Genomic DNA, 21,085 nt, shown 5'->3' on the forward strand with positions numbered 1-21,085 from the left:
CCATCATTTAATGAACTCTGATTGGATAAGAATCGGAGTAGTGCGTGCAGTAGGTAGTAATATTACATGGGCAATAAAGAATTTCATATAACATTAAAACAAAGTGTGGTGATAAGATTTATTTTATTTCTATACAAATGAGAATAAAATCAAAAGATAGGTTCAAAATCCATAAATATTCTATCTAAAGAATACATCATGAATACATACATTTTGTAATGTAGATTGTTGTAATTCTGAACTATGGCATGGTTAGTTTTAATTATTTATTAAAGTAACAAATTGTAACTTTTGCATTTAGCATTCATAGAGTCCAAAGAATAGACATTTGATATTGTTTAATATATTTATTATGCTGACCTCAAGGCTTATTAGTTACAAAATTTTATGGTTAATGAAATCAAAACTGATAGAAACAGTTTATCTATTGATGCTTATATTACAATTCAAATAAAGGTAACATGTATACTGTATAGTCATATGAGGAATTTTATGCATCAATTAAAACTTGAACCCAAAAATGAATTGAATCGAATCAAGTCTGTTTCGGTAATGGCTAATTTAAGTTATCATGTTAAAGATACAATTCTGAAGGATGCAGCTAACAACTGATGATACCATTGGTCAGCATGGGACCGATTCCGACATACGCGGCCAGTTGACGCCGAACAATGCAGACGCCAACGAATGTGTATGCCAGGATTGGTCTCATTATCTCATTACCTTTGGATAACCAGTAGTGCCTTTGTGGTCATCGGCCACATACTTTGGAATTGCACCTAAATACACAACTAACAATACTATAATACAATGCCATGAGACTAACTCGATTCACTTCATTCAATCAATCTTTAGGATTTAAAGGAAACTCCTCATTTACATTAAACACCAACAAATAAACAAACAAATTCTATACTATCAGTTAGTGTTCTTCGTTTCTTTTCGTTGCTGAACCATTTCTCTGATGTTGTCTTCAAACTCTTTCAAATTCTTTTCTAGATAATTTTTATTCTTATTTAGTTCATCCATGCGTGCTGTTAACTGGGCTTCTCGATTCTTTAGATTTGATTTGACTTCTTCCAAATCAGTGTAGAGAAACATTCTGCCGACGGATTCATAAGTTTTCGTGCCAGGTGGTAAATTATTCATCTCATATTCAGTAACACCTGCATGTTGGAGCACCCGTTTTAGGACACCAATTTGTGAATCTAATATTTGTAATTTCTTACTCTTGAGATGTAGTTCGTTGAAAGCCTTTCGTAATTCCATATCCACTGGTTTTGCCATTTTTATACCTTAGGGAATTACAATTTTGTGAAAACGAAAAGCAAAAGCAGACGGCACACACGACGGGCACTGGGCAGGTTATTCTTTTTCCTTTTATTCATTTCATCATATCATAGACAAACACTAAAATGACAGTTATGCAGGCTCACCACCATGCTAATATGTATGCATGCAATAGTGCTGTGCCATTTTTGTAGATGTGCGACTATTATTAATTTACATAATCTGGATAATTATATTATATTTGTTTTCATAATCGAATGTTTTAACTAATCGGTGTTACTATTGGTAATTTGCGTCCATGCCATTTTTGTTCTTTAATTATATTCGCCTTTCGCATCCACAATATTCATATTAGCAATTACTAATGGTTATAATAGTATCTTTCAAATGTATAGAGGCTACAGATAGACATGTTACTAAATACTTTAATATGATGCTAATGGCTAATGATGGCTAGGCTAACATCAAATCGCACAACCGCGTCGAAGTGATACAGCATTATCAGTATACCATAATAAAGATATCAAACAGTTTAACCAATATCAATATTTACAATAATATGTTAGCAGGCATGTCTCTATAAATACAGTACTTAACATTATACATCAATAATTTGTGTAGTATTTCTTTTTATTTGTCTGTGGAGACTGAAGAGTAAAGGCCTAATTACATTACGCGATCTATCACGCACGATGCATTGCATCAAATGTACGGCGAAAAGTTGGATTTACTCCGTCCACTCGATGCATTATTACGTCATTGATCCCGGCTCCATGTGCCCGATCAATTGTGTAATGTAATAGGGCCTTTAAAATATTTAGTTCACAAGTCAGTTCAGCTGAAATATGTCACCATAGACAAAAGTATTAGTAGTTGCGACTTTTTCTCTCTTTCGCGTCTCTATTGACTCTTTCTTCAGTGTCTTGCTTGAATGTGACATGGCGTCCATCAAGATATATCACGGCCTCTTGTAAAACTGTTTTCATGACAGTGGTCTCTTTTTGCATTTTATTACTGAGGCCGTAATAAATCGTACATTTGCATTGATGGTAATGCATGCAAGGAAACCTCAGCGAATAAGCGATGGGTATGATACATTTCAGATGCTTCGGCAGTAGTAATCTGTAGATGGCGGTCGCCGATTGATAGTTTTGATGTAATTTGGGCGACGGCAATAATATCATTTATCTGCTTTCAGGTACTTTGAGAAGCACCAGACCCATCCGTATCAGGTAAGCGTACTCGGGAAGTTTGCTCTTTTATAGAGTAATATCTGTACCATTTCCAGGGAAAATGGCTATCTCTGGCTTGAATTATGTACTTCTCGACGTAATAATTATTCTTGACTATGCTTTTCCTGTTTTTGTCATACGTATGCCATTAGTACAAGTTATAGTTACTCGTAAAATATCGTATTCAACTAGAAATAATAATGTTAATGCCCAGCACTAATGTAATTACATAGGTTGGTTTACTACATTAATATTGATGAACAATACAGTTTGTTATGTATACACCTACTTTTTGAAAATAATTTTCATATTAACCTGAAAATAATTAACAGATGTCAATAGTCATGAGATGTAGGTAAACATGCATAGCCTAACTATAATAGGCACTAACATTCTAACTTGTAGAATACAGAAAGGTTTTAGCTGATATTAGTTAAGCTGATATTATTAGTGGTGTTGATATGTATTATAATTGTTTTGTGCACAGAAATATTCCAATTCAAAGAGTGAGAGACGGGCTACTGGTGAATATGTTTCTTCTGACAACCGGTACACACCGCTCCGATCCCCCAATGGCAATGTGTCATCACATGGGCACACTGCACACACTGGTCACTCGGGGCATGGCCACCATCACTACAGTCATGTGGCAGATGACAGAGGATATGCGACATCTAGGAATTCTTACCTGCCAAAAGGTTCAGAAAAGGAGAGAGATAGAGACTACAAATCCTCTAGAAATAAGTACACAGGTGAGAGAACTAATTAAATTAATATATATTTTAACTTTCCTGTTGAAATTAATGACATGAATTCTGAATTTATAACCTTAGACTTACCTTGATACCTGTTACATTTATATTGACAATAGTATCTCTATGGTTGTAGTGGCAAAGCTGTGCAAATTTCTGTAGATTTATGTTATAAACATAACAAAATGCCTTAATAATAACTAACATAGGTGTGATTCTATGTTATGTTTTTGTACAAACAACATCATGTTTATGCTGACCTCAGCCTTAGCTATGTAATTTTGAAGTAATCAATTATTTTTCTTTCTATGAAACTGTTTTCATTGCTTATTTGAGCAGAGCGAGTGCTGTTTATAATACATTTATTTTACTGCTATGTTTATAGTGAACTTAAGCGAAGTATTCTTTGACAATAATTGTTTATTGTTATGAGAACAATATTATAATAAATATTTTTTTACAGTTTCAGATGGTGTCAGATCACCAAAGGAGAAACGTAGCAAAGATAGTGAAAGGGAGAGAAGTAATCATGAACGAACTGACTCTGATAAAAAGAGTAGGACTAGTGGCATGAACATTAGTGTTAGTAGGAGTAGTAAATATGACAAGAGAAGTGCCCCTTCATCTAGCGCGCCCTCTGGTAGTGAGTGGTCAGAACATATTAGTTCATCTGGAAAAATTTATTACTACAACTGTATTAGTGAGGTGTCACAGTGGGAGAAGCCTAGGGAATGGGATTCAAGAAGGACATCATCCAAAGATTCTACATATTCATCCAGAAGTAGTAAGTGTTTGGCAACTATTTTATTGATCTGATATCATATTGTTTTATTTCATGGTATGTCATTAGTTCACACAATGAAGACCAAAAACTGGGAAACATAATTTGTAAATAATTTGTGTAACAGTGAATTTTTGCATAGTTGTAGGGAATGCTGTTTTAAACAACATCTTAAAAATTCTGTATATATAAGTGGTGGGTTTTGGGGGTGTAGTCCCTTTTTTTAGGTTTTTGCCTCTATCTCAAATACATTTACAATGACTTCTATACAAATTTGGTCTTGGACATTATTCAATATAGTTATCCATTATAATAGCAGAAAGAGTGTGCCATTTGTATGACAATCTTTCAAGGCTGTCATTTATGTCCTGCAATAGGTTTCCAGTTGTAATTTTCCCTTAATATGTGTTACTATAGCAGATATCATAATAAGTAATTACAAAGTTCATAAAATAATACATAGAACATGTTCTCAACATTTTTGTTTTGGCTATCTCATAAAACGGCAGTAGAGATACAAGCATCAAGCTGAGCGCAATTATAAAGCAAATCCTAAAGTGAAAAAAATGATCTAGTGTTTGTTAGGCTTGTGCTACATATCCAAAACTGAAAGAAAAATTGAGATTTTTACGTAATTTCTGTCCCTTTGATAATTACATTGGTATAACTAGCTTTTAATTACCTTTACACTCTCCCTACCCACTAGCTTCACCCCCACCCTACAGCTATGCCAAAATTCACTTTTACACAATTTTTTTCCCCTATATTTCCTTCATTGGGTGAGCTGAGAAATGTTCTGTAATTTTATTGTTTAATTATAAATATGTACATATTCATAGTTCATTACAATTAAATATTTTTCAATACACTACTACTATGTTTAGATCAAGATAAAAGATCAAGTTCCCGGTCAGGGAGAAGAGAATCAGAAAAACCTAGTAAAAGAACAAATAGCACATCAGATAGGTATTGGAACAATAGTGGCAGAGAGGAAGATGGACATGATCGGACAAGATCAAAACATTCAATGGCAACACATGAGGGCAAAGGTATGTGTCAAAAAATATAGTATCATTCATATGCACAGAAAGGTATATTTCTAATGTATGTGTAATATATTCATTTAGATGGCCAGTCACTTCAGGATATGGACATATCTCCAGACAGGAGTACACCACTTTCTGAAAATTCTTATGGTGTTAGAGAAGCAAATTCTACAGCTCGCAACAATTCTGAGAGCAATACAGTTCCTCCAGTGGTTGTGTTGGATAACTCAAATCAAACGGTGTGTAAAGATTTATTATTCCTTAAGTAAATTTATGAAGAAAAGGAGATATTATTGTAATAACTGTGTGTACAGAGTGGTTCGCTGCTGGCCGCAGCGCTGCCTCGCATCGTGGCACCGCCAGCGACCACGGCGAACGTGCCGAGCGGACCGAGCGTGCCGGTGACGGCGCCGAATGTTGCGAACAACGGCGGCACGTCCCCGGCAGCGGACGCCAGCAGCGGCAACGACACGCCGCACCGCGACGCCGGCCCGCCCACGCCCACACACTCGGAGAATACGGACCCCCATGCGCCCCCGCTCCACCTCGATACAGCTCTACCTAGAAAAAGTGTGTAATCGTTCTACTTACCCTTTACTTCAGAGGCCACATTGTATCATGTCACACTCTCATCACCCATAAATATCATAAAGCTAATTTAACATTATCATTCTGAAATATGCGAATATTAAAACTGAAAATGAATTAATCGGTTTAGTTTTTGTGTAGCGCACAGGCTTATTAGTACAATTATACTCTATATTTCGGTAAAGTAATTAATGAATGTATGTGTTTGAAACAGTGGAATGCCTGGGTAGTTACTCGTCGGTGGTGGGCGGCACGCTGCATCACGCCCCGCCGATGCTGACGCCGTCGCTGGTGAACTACGTGCGGTCGGACCTCACCGCACACGTCACTGGCTGGCCAGCAGACATACTTGAAAAACAGGTATCTGTTTATATATAAAATCATGTCTGTCTAGATGTAACATCGTCTAATGAAGGATGTTTAAGTGCAAGTGATTTGCAAGTATTCTTGGGTGTATAACTTAATTCATCCAAGATATTTTAAATATACTTGTACATACGGCTACAGACGCTCTTAAATTGCTTAGCGACAGTCAGACCCAAAAGTCGTCTACTGACAAATCTGCAGCCAGTTTTGCATTAGAACGAAACCTGAGAAGCTGGTTATTATTTGAAGCAACTCTCTTGTCGTCATTCGAAAGTTATAATCCAAAAAAATATCTAAAAAGAATCTATGACAAATAAACTGTATTCTGCGTATACTTCATAAGAGCACACGCCAAAAATGTAGACAATAGGGATAGTTTCCAACTAGTCAAATCAGTCACTTTTTACTAATCGTCAAAACACGAAATTATTATGAAATTTGTATGAAAAAGTGTGACAAAATGTCTCACTCATTGTTACATTTTTCTTTATAAAAAATCATAAATTAAATAGAAAACTTTTTACACCTCTAGATCCGTCTTTATTTAGTAATCAGAATTTCATTTTTTTGGCTTTGACCTAGGGGTTTTCCATTTCAAATATTAGTCCGAAAATGTTTAGTTTCTCATAAGCTAAAATAAACTACAATGCGGGCAATGCTATAGTAACATAAGCTGTAGTGGCATGGGTTAGACATAACGACGCGACAAACGTAACGCTTATCTACGTCATGGTCGTATATATCTCGCGTATTTAACAATAGCGTCAAACTATTATTTTATCAACTGATTAACTTAAGACGACACGCGTGTTTTTCATACTTCTATTTCATTTTACTACTTCAATGCTGGCACAGCCAGCCATTACGTAGGTACTTTGATTGAATACTGAAAATAATATCTTAATAAGCTGAATTCAATTTCTCATTCATGTTCACCACTTTTTATAAATGCTTCTATACTGAAATAAATATAGAACAAGTTCAGCTGCTTCACAGGCATGGCGTAAAAACCATACATTTAGATTTTTTTCGCGCTTACGGGGAGAAGACGAACACAGCGTGGAAATGAGAAATCATGAGTCGTTGTTTAGGCAACTGCGTGTGTAGTTTAAAATTATATTTAAAAGAATAATTTGATAAATTTATGTTGATAATTGAAAAAGAAAATGTGTTATACATATTTATGTTGCATTCCCGTATGAATTGTAATATTATTTAGTATGTTGTAGATGTACTTTGTGTTACAAAATGGTTGTTTACATTAGGGCTTGATAAGCCGATACCGATGAGTATCGATATTAGATATATATGCAAAACTTTATTATGTGTATTTTGTTGTCTGTAGCATTTTATTGGATGGACTCTGTACGCGACCACGCTCATTTCCGCTTATAAACGTTTTGATTAATCGTCTACAACTGCACAAACAAAAGTTGGAATAAAACTTTCAGAGCCCCTGAATTTATCGCTGTTACTTGTATTGTAAGCTATATTGCTATTACACGCTTGTCGCGAATTTGATAGCAAAATAGATGGTGCACTCACCAATAGATGGTGGTGGTGGTTATTTGAGTGTACATAATGAAACTTTATAAATAAACAATATTTTTTGACGGTTTTACTTTGGTTGGTTAAAATTTGACTTTTGGTCAGGTTAGTTCCTCTAGTACGTCTAATAGATTACTACCTCAATATAGGAATTAGGAATGTTAAAAGTTATTGGGTGACATTGTCATATCATGATGTACATACATATCGATGATACCTACCTATACCGATATTATTTAATAACATAAGGAATGTAAACAACACTATACACATACACATTTATTTTATGGTAATGTCTTTATATTCGCATTATTGTATATCTTGTACATCCTAAATCTATGGTAAAAACCGACAGATGTTGATCCTTTCTAACATTATGGGTCATTATGGCGACCTATTTATAAATAATTTACTAAACGACTTTTCAGGCCAATAAATTCACGGAAGAGGCATACCAGTTGGGATGTCTCCAGTGCACCCGAGTGTCTGCTGAGCTGAAGTGCTCGCGATCGTTGGTCCGCCACACGGAGATACAGGCCACCTTACAGGAACAGAAGTGAGTGCTAACGATTGCTTGTGTATTATACATATACGACTTTGAGCGAAGTTTATTACGTACAGATGAAGCTTACAATGATATATTATGTGGTATAATATCGCGTGAGGCTACAAGTAGTTGTGCTTGCCGACAGAATAATGTACCTGCGACAGCAGATCTCGCGGCTGGAGGAGCTCAAGTCGCAGAACTCGTTCATGTCGGAGGACTAGGATCCGAGAGGGGGGTGAGGGCCGCTGCACCTGCGCACCGCAAGCCCTGCACCTCCAGCGTAAGCGCGCTGCATTTCCCACCCTCACGAGGGCAGTTTCACCCATCAATGCTATACGTTGTTCATTCCGTTCTTTTTCTATGTAATTTAGATCGAATGATTACTGCTGTGTTGTGTGATTTGATGTTAAATTTTAAGCATGTGTCATTTGCCAGAATTTGTCACTTTGAATTATGTATTTGTATCGGTCTATTTTTCATATTTCGTTTTACCAAATTTATTACATAAACAATTTGTAAGTTATTTTGTACATGATTATAGTTTGTGAGGATAACTATTAGGCTCAGCGCCGATTAAACGTAGTTTAAGAATAGCGATAAAGCCACTGACATCGAACTTTAAGGCTGAAGTCTGCCTGCACGAAACTGAGCAGAGTGGAGATTTTTATCAAACAATTAATAGTATTTTATTATTTTAGTATCTCTGCTCTGTTTAACTTCAGTGGATAGCGTAAGGCGGAAATGAGCGCAGATTTATCATATAAGACTTGTTGCAGCCATGCTGCGCCTCTCGGACCTATTTTAAGCGCAGGCGTGTGTAATCATTTGCGTGTCGTTTGCGATCGACGCCTAGGCTGATAAACACTAGTATTAACTAAAGACCCTACTTAATTTGACTGTTTGGCGGTGCCCTTGAGCAGCCAAACTTTATTATGTGTATTTTGTTGTCTGTAGAATTTTATTGGATGGACTCTGTACGCGACCCCGCTCATCTCCGCTTATAAACGTTTTGATTAATCGTCTACAACTGCACAAAATTTACAAAAGTTGGAAAAAGACTTTCAGAGCCCCTGAATTTATCGCTGTTACTTGTATTGTAAGCTATGTTGCTATTACTTGCTTGTCGCGAATTTGATAGCAAAATAGATGGTTATAGTCGGCGCTGAGGCTGACTGCAGTGAGCTGTAGGCGAGTCTCTGGTGTCGACAACTCGGCGTCGCGCCGTTACGTGGCTCAGCAACTCATGTTGCGCCGCAAATGTTGACGCTGAGAAGAAGGCTCTTGGAGTTCCTTCTCTTTCGTAAATATATTTTATCTTCTAATTAATAATGCATGTTTGTGTTTAAACTTCAAATGCAAAAGGGGCTTAACATCTTTTTCTACTCAGTTGAGACAGTTTATTAAGATAATAATGTTCATCGGTCAGTTTTAAGGGTAAAATGTTTGTAATGTGTTTATTATGGAGAATTAAATTATTCAACTAATACTTTGGTAGAAAACTATTGTTTTCACTAGTTCTTATATTAGGCATTACATAAAAACAGTTGTAGGAAAGGAACCATTAGTACGAGTAAATCACATTTACTATTGCTCTCATTTTTCATATACAACAGGGAAGATAATCTATCGCTACAAATATTCATTTTTGACCAATCGATGTATAAAGTTTGTAAAGATCCAGGTATTTTGTAATAATAATTATTATAGTAACCAGAAATTCTTGTAGCAATATTAGTTGATTTTTATTGGAAAATCATATAAGCTTAAATAATCTTTGATCACAATATTTTGCGTCCTTTGTGATTTGAGAAGTGCAACAGAAAGAAGCGAATCCCGAGCGAAGTCGTGTTCGTGTAATGAGTAAAATAGCAAATCATTAGTTAGGAAAAACCAACTCCGGTCTAGGTCTTTTTATTTTTCTAATAATTTAGGGATAATGTAAATTTAATTGAACTGCAAGAATTGGACACCAATTGTATAATATTATGTACCTACATCAAATTAACAGAAGTAAGTACTGTGATATTCATTCACTTTCACACATATTAAATAATAATAATAATATGTATGTGGGTCTGTGTGGAGATAATCTAATTTTGTAATTATTTAGGTGCACGCTGTTTATATAGATCACTTAATTTATATAATTTGGAGAGCAGTTGACGCCGGCGGCACGCTGGTTAGAATATTTCGTTTCATACACATAGAACTTTGTAGAAAAATTGGTTTGGATTTCATCACACCTGACTCAACTAACTATAAAACAACTAATTAAAAAAAATACCACGAAGCAACTTATATAAATTAGTTTTACATAGTTTTACACAATGTAGATGAGGACAGGCCGTATCTTAAATAAAATAATTCCCTTGGTCAACAGCCCATGAGGAATTAAAAATAATACTTACGATGTTTTGCTGCGTCTGTACTTTATTAATTCACCTTTGTTCATTATTAGTAGCGGAGCGGTAGCTCGAAGTTCATAGCCGGTTCTATACCTTTTCGCAGAAAAATATTTCGCTAATTTTAACCTCGCAAACAATTATATTTATTAGTTCATCAACTTCCATCATCCTGGAACATTCTTAATAGGCGTTATATTAATTATGTTTGGGCATCGTATGTTAGGATGGGCAGCGTAATAAAAATTAATATCCATACTGATAATCTGTCTGTCAATTTAGTTGGGGAATAAAACAGACAGCAAGCATTTTTACGCTAAACTTTGGTTGCCAAACAAAACATTTTTAGGGTAATTAATATTTTTGTATAGTTGATAGTTCGGCGAAAAGGCTAACATCGCCTCATCTCCAAGGGATAGTATAAAATACACTAAAGCACTCACACTTAATGAAATTTGGTTAGCAAGTAGTAATTAAATTTATATTGGCTTGCGTATTTTGTATGTTTATTGTATATTTATTTCCATAATATTAAATATTATTTTTATTATCTTACGCGTGGTAGTTTAATTAATTACTAACTGGAAGTTGTCGTAATTGTCCATTTTTATTTTAGTTATAAATGTCCGTATACACAACAGGACCCTTCGTCTGATTCGATCGACAACCAGAGTTTCACTTTCGTAATATTTAGTACCTTCCGAGTAGTGTAAGAAAAATAATAGTACCTTTACAGTTAAACAAAAAACTTGAATTAATTTCCAGCAGGACCCTCCGTGGTTTGAAGGTCTTCAGACCATTGGTGTATATCCCTGTATAGCGGTGCATTAGTACCTTCAGATTATCTTCGTTTTCTTTTAAAACAAATATTAGTTTATAAGAAATAAATCTACAAAATTTTTATACTGCCAGCAGGACCCTTTTTTGTTTTGGTGCTTTCAGTCCAGACATTCATATTTCCTAGCAGCAGTATATTAGTACTTTTCAAAAAAATATCGCTTAATTAAAAAAAAATGTATTAAAAAGTAATAAGACTGATTCTTTATCAGAGAAAATATTCTAACACTTTTATTTATGTGATGCAACCAATGAAATAAAAATCAGTTTTCATGTTATATTAGGTAGGTACGTAGTTTAATATCGTCAAAAAGGAAAACACAATGAAAATTATAACAAAAAATAAATTATATTTACAAAAATTTACATTAGGAATTATCAATCAAAATTACAATTACCAATCAAAATTACAATTACCAATAGAAATTATCAATCAAACGTTGTTCAGCGTGGGTTAATAAAGATCATAGTAGGAAAATTTACAATAAATATGAAAAAAACATCATCGCGTTTAATTTATTTTACATTTTACCTCACACGTGTATATAAAACACAATGTACTTGTATTTTTTCTGTGTAATCACTATTTTTTAACGAAGCGATATTTTTTTGAAAAGTACTAATATATTGCTGCTAGGAAATATGACTGTCTAGACTGAGAGCACCAAAACAAAAAAGGGTCCTGCTGGCAGTATAAAAATTTTGTAGATTTATTTCTTATAAACTAATATTTGTTTTAAAAGAAAACGAAGATAATCTGAAGGTACTAATGCACCGCTATACAGGGATATACACCAATGGTCTGAAGACCTTCAAACCACGGAGGGTCCTGCTGGAAATTAATTCAAGTTTTTTGTTTAACTGTAAAGGTACTATTATTTTTCTTACACTACTCGGAAGGTACTAAATATTACGAAAGTGAAACTCTGGTTGTCGATCGAATCAGACGAAGGGTCCTGTTGTGTATACGGACATTACCTATTATATTTATAATACAAACGTTAAATCACGCCGGCAATCGCTAATCGGGTGGGCAGAGTCAAGTGGGTAATCAGGATACCACTTGCAATTACTTTTGATTGAAATTCTAAGAATGGACCATATGGTGACATGTGAACAGCCCGTCGCCTATATGGTCCCTCATGTCGGAACTGATACAATCCTTCGGCCGGTTTTTACAACATACCAGAACGTCTACAGTGTGATCAATCTTCTTCTATCGTGTGGGTTGTGAGATGGATGACCAACCTCATGAACCCTGGTGTCAGGGTTATTATTGAACCGCCAAAGGCCCCTGACACGACACATGTAACGACTACTTACTTAGGAAGATAATCTAAGATTAAGAAGATTTTAGTTCAGAAGTGGAAATCGAACTCACGCCCACTTCTCTCCTAGACCTTGATTAGAGAGATGTATATATATATAATATATCAGTGCACGCTACTACAATACTATGACGTCATTTTCAAACTGCAGCGTGTCCTCGTTACATTAATATTTAATGTTTTAATAAAATAATGTGTCTATACCTCCTGGCGAATGACCATATCCTATGAGGTAATTAACTAACATGATTTTGTTTATTATTGGTTACTAATAATAAACATCAAGATGGCGGGATCACAGCTTGTTTTTAACAAGTTCACCAGCGCTTTCTAGCACTGTTAGTAATATTTAGCACATCGAAATTAAAGTTCCAGTTGAATGGAATGACTCTAGGCGTTTCGCTTATTTTAAATGCTGAATTTAACATTATATATTTGGATAATTCTGCCATGAAACAAAACCATAAGTACGAATAATGCTTTCGTAAACTTCATTTTAGCTAGTCCAATCGGTATTTTAATCAATGTAAAATTGACGATTGCTCCGCTGAACACCCAAAGTGTGCTCCTGGTGGTAGAACGGGTAAATTCTAATGCTCTGTTGTGCCCCTTTAGTGGTACAGAAGGGAAACTTTTGAGTTCCTGTCGTGCTCCTTTTAAGTTATGAACACATTGGAGGGACTACTAAAATGAAATAAGTACTTGAAATATTTGTTTTAAATGTATAATGTTAAGTATTTAAAAATAGTCATCATGTGTTCCATCCTTTGTAGGGGTAAAGTGGAACCATAAATATAACGACATAAGATGTGCTCCACCAAACCACCAAAGGAGCACTACGGATCATACAAAATTTACTCGTTCTACCACCAGGAGCACACTTTGGGTGTTCAGCGAAGCAGTCGTCGTAAAATTTAATGTTTATAAAAACCAATAATATGTTTATAAAATCGAATATCCGCATAACTACTTTGAAAGATGATTCTACAATAAAAACAGTATTATTAGTGTTTTTTGTTTCTAGGTATCGTATATTATTATAATAATATTTTAATGATGTGCATACAAATTTTAATTTCCCTATTTTACATATTTGACGGGATCAGTATACACGATAAATATTGTCCAAACTAAGCAGGCACGGCACCTAAATCATAAAGTTATCTACTAAATAAGCTAATTCCTAAATAGTCAAATCAGTTACTTTTTACTAAACGTTAAAATAAATTCGTATGGAAAAGCACACTGACATCATAGAAAAACGATAAAATGTCGGAGTTATTATTAGGTTTTTACTTAATGAATATTTATAAATAAGTTAAATAGAAAAAATAAAATGTTTTTCGTTAGTTTTAGATCTGTCTTTATTTAGTAATCAGAATTTTATAATTTTATCTAGAACCTAGTACATGATCCAATTGTAATATATGAAATATATATATATATATATATATATATATATATATATATATATATATATGTAGCAAGCAGTGATCCTACCATCTTATGTTTATTAGTAATAGAATATCGATTGTTCGATCTTCGACCCCAACTAACTAGTGCCACCTGCTTTGAGTTTTCTAGATTAGCTGCCATAATCAGATACTTGTCAGATGTGATGAAACTCAAACTTACACTCCAGTGTTTAGAAACGTGACGTTCAGAGCAATGTGCGGCGGTGGCTGTCCCTGGTGTGTAAGTCGGCAAATGTATAAAGTGCGACCGTGTAGTCGCCTCCACACAGGGCTCATGGATTTTTATAAATTTTCTTTCCATGTTCTACATAACGTCATAACTTTGTTTTCTGATAATTGTTCGAAATACGAAGATTTAACCAGTTTAAATAAATCAGTTTCAAATAACACCATTGGTATTAATTGTTCCATTTTAAAATAAAACTGCTTCTTTATAATAATGACTTATATTTTTTAAAAAGGTAACGCACGCGCATGTAACGTGCATGTATACATACATGCCGCAGATATCATACATACATTAAGCATGAACATACAGTATCGTTTTAACAAATATATAACACTGGCAAATAATTTTATTATAATTTATAAGTTGTAATAAAAACTGATCATTTTATTGATTTTATTTAAACGGATCAAAAATAAAATAAACTAAAACAGCTTTAAATAATAATTACAAATATAATAATGTGCATTCACTACGACATGCGTTTTGCATGGTGATATTCTTGTATTTTATTTTTCGTACGATTTATGAATATTAAATGACGTACGCAAGTGAATGTAAAACTATATGTACCTTAACATAATACTTTGATGATCGATTCAAACGACACTGCAAGTACACAGCTAATTGAAAAATTTGTCTTTACAGAGTAAAGTTTGATTAGATTAGGAACACGATGGCAAATTGCTTGTTCCTTTGCTTAATTGCGTATTCCACAGTGGTAACCATGGTCGTGCCTACACGCCGCGTACATATTGCATTTGTCACTACAACAAAACTGACTTCAGGGTAGGTATAACATTTTCACCACACCACACACTTATTTTTGGAAAACTATTAATCAGTAATCATGGTCAAAAGTGCAGTGCCGCGAATAATCCAGAAGTCAGAAGGCTTGACAGTATTGAGCAGCACCGGCAAAACGAAGTTCGTACTGTGTCCCGTCGTAGACAGTATACCTAATAAAATTAAAAAGGGCCTAGATAATTTATCTATAAAATCGTAAGTATAATATATGGATGTAAATAACTAGATAATGCGCAAGTTACATCACTAAAGAAATAAAGAGAAATTGTTCCAAAAATATGTGAACTTGGATGACATACCCGCACGTTCAGATGTCTTATACAAAGGTGCGTTGTAGCGTGGGTCAGGGCTTGGCAACTCCAGCACAGGTCGGAACCATATCACCGGCAAGGGAGGATTCATTTGACCTAATGTCAATGAGAAAATAATAATTATAGAACACATACTTCAAACAGACCCACAAGTAATCGTAAGACAACATGATAAAGACATCATGGGGATGGGTACAACAAGATACCTGGTAAGGCGTCCACCAGCATATTCGAGCCCATATCCCAGCGGCCCGCGTCGATGAACAGTCCATGAATGTTAACACCGTCTTCTGGTACAGCTAGTGTCCCGTAAACGTTGGGTTCCTTGTCATCGTCCTAAGGAGCAATAGACTAATATTTTACAACTCGTTGAGAATAAAGGCTCGTTATAATTTGTACGAGTGATTGTGTTTCTCCAACTACGTATTTGGCAAAGTGGCAAATAATATGTCGTGCGATGTGGAGCGAAATCGCTCAATGTCTTCTGGGGCACATGTCGTTCGAGTGGGGACAAGGTTTAATGATTAATAATAAGATGGTAATTTAATAAAGTTAAGCTCGGAGTTGCACATGAACTTGACGGCTTACGTTTGGCTTTAAGTAAGAGAGTGTATTGTACCTTGGTTTTCCTCTTATTGTACTTATATACGTCTTCTTGCAAGAGTATCATAGATATCGGCGTGAAGTCGAACATGAGAGCATCGATGGGGACGTGGTAGCGGCGCGCGTAAGACTGCAACGAACCGGTGAGCAGGCCCTGCGGGAAGAACAATCCCGACACCCAGCTGCTCGGCTGCCCGCCCTCCACCAGCCACTTCTGCAACCATCACATTTTTTCTTACATACCTACATAAACCCACGAATGTAAGCCGTATTGAATTAGTCGCATCATAAACCTCACAATAGTCACAAATCAGGGAACATCTTCCAGATACTCTTATTTTTTACGTGACTGCGGCGAAGCAAAAAGGAGGGTTATGTGTTTAACCGCTATATATGTAGTATGTATTAAGTGTGCATGCGCATCTGTTCCGGCCGAACTTTTACACCACCTGTCAGAATTTAACAAATTAGGTATCACACGTGTGTTGATTGTCCGGTGGCTTAGAGAAACCAAGTCTGTTATAGGCTGTGTGACGTCACGCTAAATTCAATTTGGCGTGGACAAACTGAGGACGAAATATTTTTTATTATTATAGTGTGTTGGTGTCAAGTGAAAGGGCTTAATTTGCATATTTCAAATGTGTACATATTACTAGCTTTTATTTGCGGGTTTCCAAGTATTTACTCGATAATTACGTTGAATTTATAACATGGCTCCTCAGACATTCCGGATAAGTTTTATCTCCAAATCTTGCATATACTTAGGGAGCACGACATGTTAATAAATAAGACCCCGAAATATTTATGTTTTATCCCATTTACCTGATCCTATTTTTGTGTAAATTTCCGTTCCCGATTGTCCCGAAATTTTCCTTTTAGTTTCCCAATCTTTTAAAACTTGACATTGGCACAAAGCAGCACTAGTGCCATTACAAAAAAAGACCCCGAAATAATATAAATAAAAAAATAAGTCTACAAACTAAAACCAAACTACGTAAAACTCACAGAAAAATTACGCTCTAAAATTTGGAAGAATTTCAGAGAAATAAATCCTTGTTTCATACTTTTTAGACAGTGATTTTTCCGTGAGTTTTAGTTTTATTTTTTAAGTTCTGGACCGTGAACTGTTACACATGTCCACTACATGCAACAAATTACATGTTCATCCTTCTAGTACGTTTATATGTCTAGACTACTTAATTTGTGTATAATATCGTACCTCTATAAAGTCAATCCTGAGAACTAGGTCATGGATCCAGCTACCTAGTGATTTGAGGGAATTATAGCCCTTTTTATGCCACATAGCTGGTACTCTATTATTTATAAATGCCGTAAACACGTCTTCAATTGCTTCAGACATGACAACTATACCCTGGAGACAGAAATGATTCAAATGTGGATTAGTGTAGCGTCTTGCTCTATGATATTACTATAGTCCCATATTGCTTACCTTGATAGCTTTTTGCAGTTCATTTAGAGAACTGTGTATTATCCCGAGTAGAGTGTTGAATCTATCGGTTTCATGTATCAGCACGGTTGTGAGAGAATGCAATTGGCCCATGTCGTCGGGTATAAGAAGATCGCGATTTATTAGCGACTTGTCAATTTTGTGTGGTACAGTGACGCGAGTCTGGTCACAGACTCGCCACACGATCTGTTCCGGCGTGTCGCCCGAGCCCCCGCCGGACATACGTGGCTGCACCTCCACTATTGTTTGAACCAAGGAGTTTGTTTCTTTGTTCTGCCGATAAAACATGCTGATGAATTGTTTATATTTTGTATAGTAACTCTACACCACTCTGGGATAGATAAAGTTAATAACTCATAGAAAATTACCTCAAACGCTATATTTGCGTTGTCATGCATGCCGAAAACTTCAGGATCTTCTATGACAGGCAAGCTATCTACATACTCGCGATAGGCGTCAATTCGTTTCTCTCGGGGGCAGTAGTAAATGCCTGAATTTGAGTATGCATAGTCCTCCTCCAAGGTGGGTGGCGAAAAGAAAACCTTGAGTACAGTCGCCAGACATCGCTGGTCCCACATGTCGGTTACTCGGCCACCATACGTGATTTGGCCTTAAAATTTGAATTTGTTTAATTCATTTAATTTAAAATCATTTTAAAATTGTTTTATATAAGGTTGGGGTCTAAGACGCAAAACTGATTAGGGGGTTTTTTGACTGCCAGAAAAAGAGAACAGGCCAGTGTCAAGCGAACATATCTAAGTTCGTAAATGCTTAGACATTAACTTCAAATAGGTACTAACTGGTAATATATTCGAGCGCATCCCAAGGTATGTGTCCGCCCTCGCAGAACATCTGCAGGTTGAGCATGGCGCACTCGCGGTCGCTGTTGTTGAACTCGTAAGTAATGTTCCATCCCAGTGGACCAAACTTCTTGCGCTCCTGAATAATTGCATGGAAGACACAAATCCCAAACAACATAGTTCGCCAGTCCTGGCCGAGCACTGTTCAACAAAGAATGGCAAGTCCTGAATATAAATAATAAATTGCAATACATGGTCGGTTACAATTAGCATCAAAAGGCTACTACTATGCGACTATGAAAGAGAGTAGTGTTTCAAATACTACTTGTAACAAATTGTGTTCAATCTCAAAAAGTTATAAGTTTAGTAGTAGTAATCTTTAAAACGCTGCAAACCGTGATCTTCGAAGAAATCTTCATCCATTTCAATTAAAGCTCTTTTAACGTTCGCCTTGAGACCTTTAGGTGGTTCGTTAGTAACTTTCACAGAATTTTGTAAAACAAAGACTGGAAACTTTGGCGTCGGCATAGAACTCAAGAAGAGCCTGAACGACGCGTCTGGAGGGTGTTCACTTGACAGATTGATCACCATCAATTCTAAGCTCGACATCCAAGAAGCAGCCAAATGACAATTCTGTAAAAAAAAACATACTAAGCGGAGATCCAGTAATTACAACATCTAAACTATTAATTCACGAAATACAAGAGGTTGGAAAAGCCCTAACGCGCATTTTGTTGAGAACCTCGTCGCCGGTTCAACCCCACTCTCTTTTACTACTGCTCCTATGATAGCTCTAATGCTTTTCAAATTCCATAGCCACTTTACTGGCAATATATATTTTCACCTCCCCTAGGACATAGTTTAGTCTTCAACCGTATGGCGTCAGACGTAACACACACAGATGCGCTTGTACGATAACATCAATGTGTGGTGTCTGTGTAAAATGAGGTTGTTTGTATGAAGTGTCCGGGAGTGACTAAACTACTGAATTCGACTTTGGTACTTGAATTTATATTTGATTCACAGATACGTAATTGATATAAACTGGTTTTCAGGAATTGTGCAATTGCAATAGGCGCGCCCCCTATTACATGGTACAAATCTGCCACTTCATGTATAAAGACGCGATGCTATGTTGATAATTATGTAACTAGGGGAAGGCTGGGCAAAGTGAATACCCCGGGCAAAGCGAATACTCCCCACTACTCCTAAAATATTAGATGTTAATTCAACACACCACTACTGTTACGTCGGGCCATCTTGGTTTAATACGCGGCAAACATCGAAGCGAGGGGCCGCGTCGTGTCCCGTCCGCGGAGTGGAGATTTGTGTTTTCGTAAATAAAAGATTGATTTTACGCGGTAAGTACATTGATTAATTCTCCTATATTTCTATTTCTTGATTCTTAGGAATGTTTTAATTCAGTAGCATACCAAAATAGGTTTTTATGGTATATTTAACAGAAAGTCAGAATTATTAGTTTTTGCATGAAATGTGTTAACCTCAAAATTTACCTAGTGGGGCAAAGTGAGTAGGGCAAAGTGGATACCATATCCACTGATGACTTATTATCAAAAACGGTCTTTTACTTGTTTCAGATGATGAATAAATATAATAAAGAAACTGTTTTCACCGAAGATTAGGAAAATATATATAAAAGAAGACGGTAAACTAATTGAAAATTGGATTCGATGTGACATTTGTCAACAATGGTGTCACGAAAATTGTTCTGCTTTTGATGGCACTTAAGGGTATACCTGTGACAATTGCCAATCTTAATTTTATTATTTTATGGTCAATAAAAGTTATTGTTTCAGTTTATCAAAGTTATTTCTATATTTTCAGAGACTGATTATGGGTATTCACTTTGCCCAAGTGCTGTATCCGCTTTACCCGGGGTACCGGGCAAAGCGAATACAATCGTACTTTTTTTTATTTTAACTGCAGTTGATTATTGTTTAAATATTCTTGGTTACTGTTGTTGGTATTTGTAAGATCAATAAATAAAGACTAATTTGTGATAATTATTTTGTTTTTGTATTGTAAACCTTTTCTGCTATAACCTTAAATACCTTAAGGTATCCACTATGCCCGGCCTTCCCCTACTTACTTAACGGGACGAATAAGGTAGCTACTAAAAATGTATAATGTACCTACATGGTACATACCTGTAAGAAAACCCAATCGCCTTTTGGCTTCGCATTATTTATCATCTTTTCTGCAACTGGTCCTTGACCTTGGCCTAAAGAGATGCTGTGTACACGATCGCGCATTGCCATTTCGACAGCAAACTTTTGGAATGCGCCAAACGGATCAGAACCGGTGCTAAGGACGAACACGAGAGGTATATTCGCAGCCGTGTCAGCATATCTGGAAACAAATGCAACCAGTGGTTTAGGGGTTAGTGTGTTCGGCTAACTATCTGGAGGATATAGGTTCGGGTTCGATTCCCATGGGACATTGTCGAAATCAATTTATTTTTATTTGGAAACGGAAGACACGTTAAACCTTTGGCTTTAGTTACTATTAGTTACGTTTACGTCCTAATACGTTACATGCAATAGTTGTTAAATAATAGGGAAGTAGTTTTGATAAGTTTAAGGATAGGTGCGGTGCAGCATTTCAAGCTCCACTCATGAACAGTGTAGGTAACTCTAGAAGTATTTTAGATACACCGA

The 21,085-nt window shown here is 35.8% G+C and overlaps 3 protein-coding genes across 3 annotated transcripts in view; 1 reads left to right on the forward strand and 2 right to left on the reverse strand.

Annotated features, from left to right (window-relative positions):
• Positions 1-415: 415 nt before the first annotated feature.
• LOC126379930 (prefoldin subunit 1) lies at positions 416-1,396 on the reverse strand. Its single transcript, XM_050028947.1, has one exon. It carries the CDS (start codon positions 1,285-1,287, stop codon positions 919-921), a length of 369 nt encoding a protein of 122 aa, XP_049884904.1. The 5' UTR covers positions 1,288-1,396; the 3' UTR covers positions 416-918.
• A 787-nt stretch (positions 1,397-2,183) lies between these two features.
• On the forward strand, positions 2,184-11,170 carry LOC126379925 (WW domain-containing adapter protein with coiled-coil homolog). The gene is made up of 10 exons (XM_050028939.1): positions 2,184-2,377; positions 2,489-2,522; positions 3,010-3,274; positions 3,738-4,058; positions 4,940-5,104; positions 5,183-5,340; positions 5,416-5,671; positions 5,904-6,049; positions 8,032-8,159; positions 8,296-11,170. The coding sequence occupies exons 1-10, from the start codon at positions 2,337-2,339 to the stop codon at positions 8,369-8,371; spliced, it is 1,590 nt and encodes a 529-aa protein (XP_049884896.1). The 5' UTR covers positions 2,184-2,336; the 3' UTR covers positions 8,372-11,170.
• A 3,449-nt stretch (positions 11,171-14,619) lies between these two features.
• Positions 14,620-21,085, reverse strand: part of LOC126379931 (dynein axonemal heavy chain 6) — a 48,516-nt gene continuing 42,050 nt past the window's right edge. The window contains exons 59-68 of the mRNA XM_050028948.1: positions 20,576-20,777; positions 18,803-19,040; positions 18,408-18,608; positions 17,976-18,217; positions 17,590-17,880; positions 17,359-17,511; positions 16,156-16,353; positions 15,743-15,872; positions 15,525-15,632; positions 14,620-15,377 (exon numbers count right to left, since the gene is read on the reverse strand). Of these exons, the coding sequence (XP_049884905.1) occupies positions 15,256-15,377; positions 15,525-15,632; positions 15,743-15,872; positions 16,156-16,353; positions 17,359-17,511; positions 17,590-17,880; positions 17,976-18,217; positions 18,408-18,608; positions 18,803-19,040; positions 20,576-20,777 (1,885 nt within the window). The 3' untranslated portion in view covers positions 14,620-15,255. The remainder of the gene's footprint in view (positions 15,378-15,524; positions 15,633-15,742; positions 15,873-16,155; positions 16,354-17,358; positions 17,512-17,589; positions 17,881-17,975; positions 18,218-18,407; positions 18,609-18,802; positions 19,041-20,575; positions 20,778-21,085) is intronic.

Source organism: Pectinophora gossypiella, chromosome Z, assembly GCF_024362695.1.
Source record: "Pectinophora gossypiella chromosome Z, ilPecGoss1.1, whole genome shotgun sequence".
NCBI classification, from domain to species: domain Eukaryota; kingdom Metazoa; phylum Arthropoda; class Insecta; order Lepidoptera; family Gelechiidae; genus Pectinophora; species Pectinophora gossypiella.

Coding starts and splice junctions, on each gene's coding strand:
- LOC126379925 (XM_050028939.1), top strand. CDS start 2,337: ATGGTAATGCATGCAAGGAAACCTCAGCGAATAAGCGATGG. Junction 4,059..4,939: donor TACATATTCATCCAGAAGTA/GTAAGTGTTTGG, acceptor TACTATGTTTAG/ATCAAGATAAAAGATCAAGT. Junction 5,105..5,182: donor GGCAACACATGAGGGCAAAG/GTATGTGTCAAA, acceptor ATATTCATTTAG/ATGGCCAGTCACTTCAGGAT.
- LOC126379930 (XM_050028947.1), bottom strand. CDS start 1,287: ATGGCAAAACCAGTGGATATGGAATTACGAAAGGCTTTCAACGAACTA.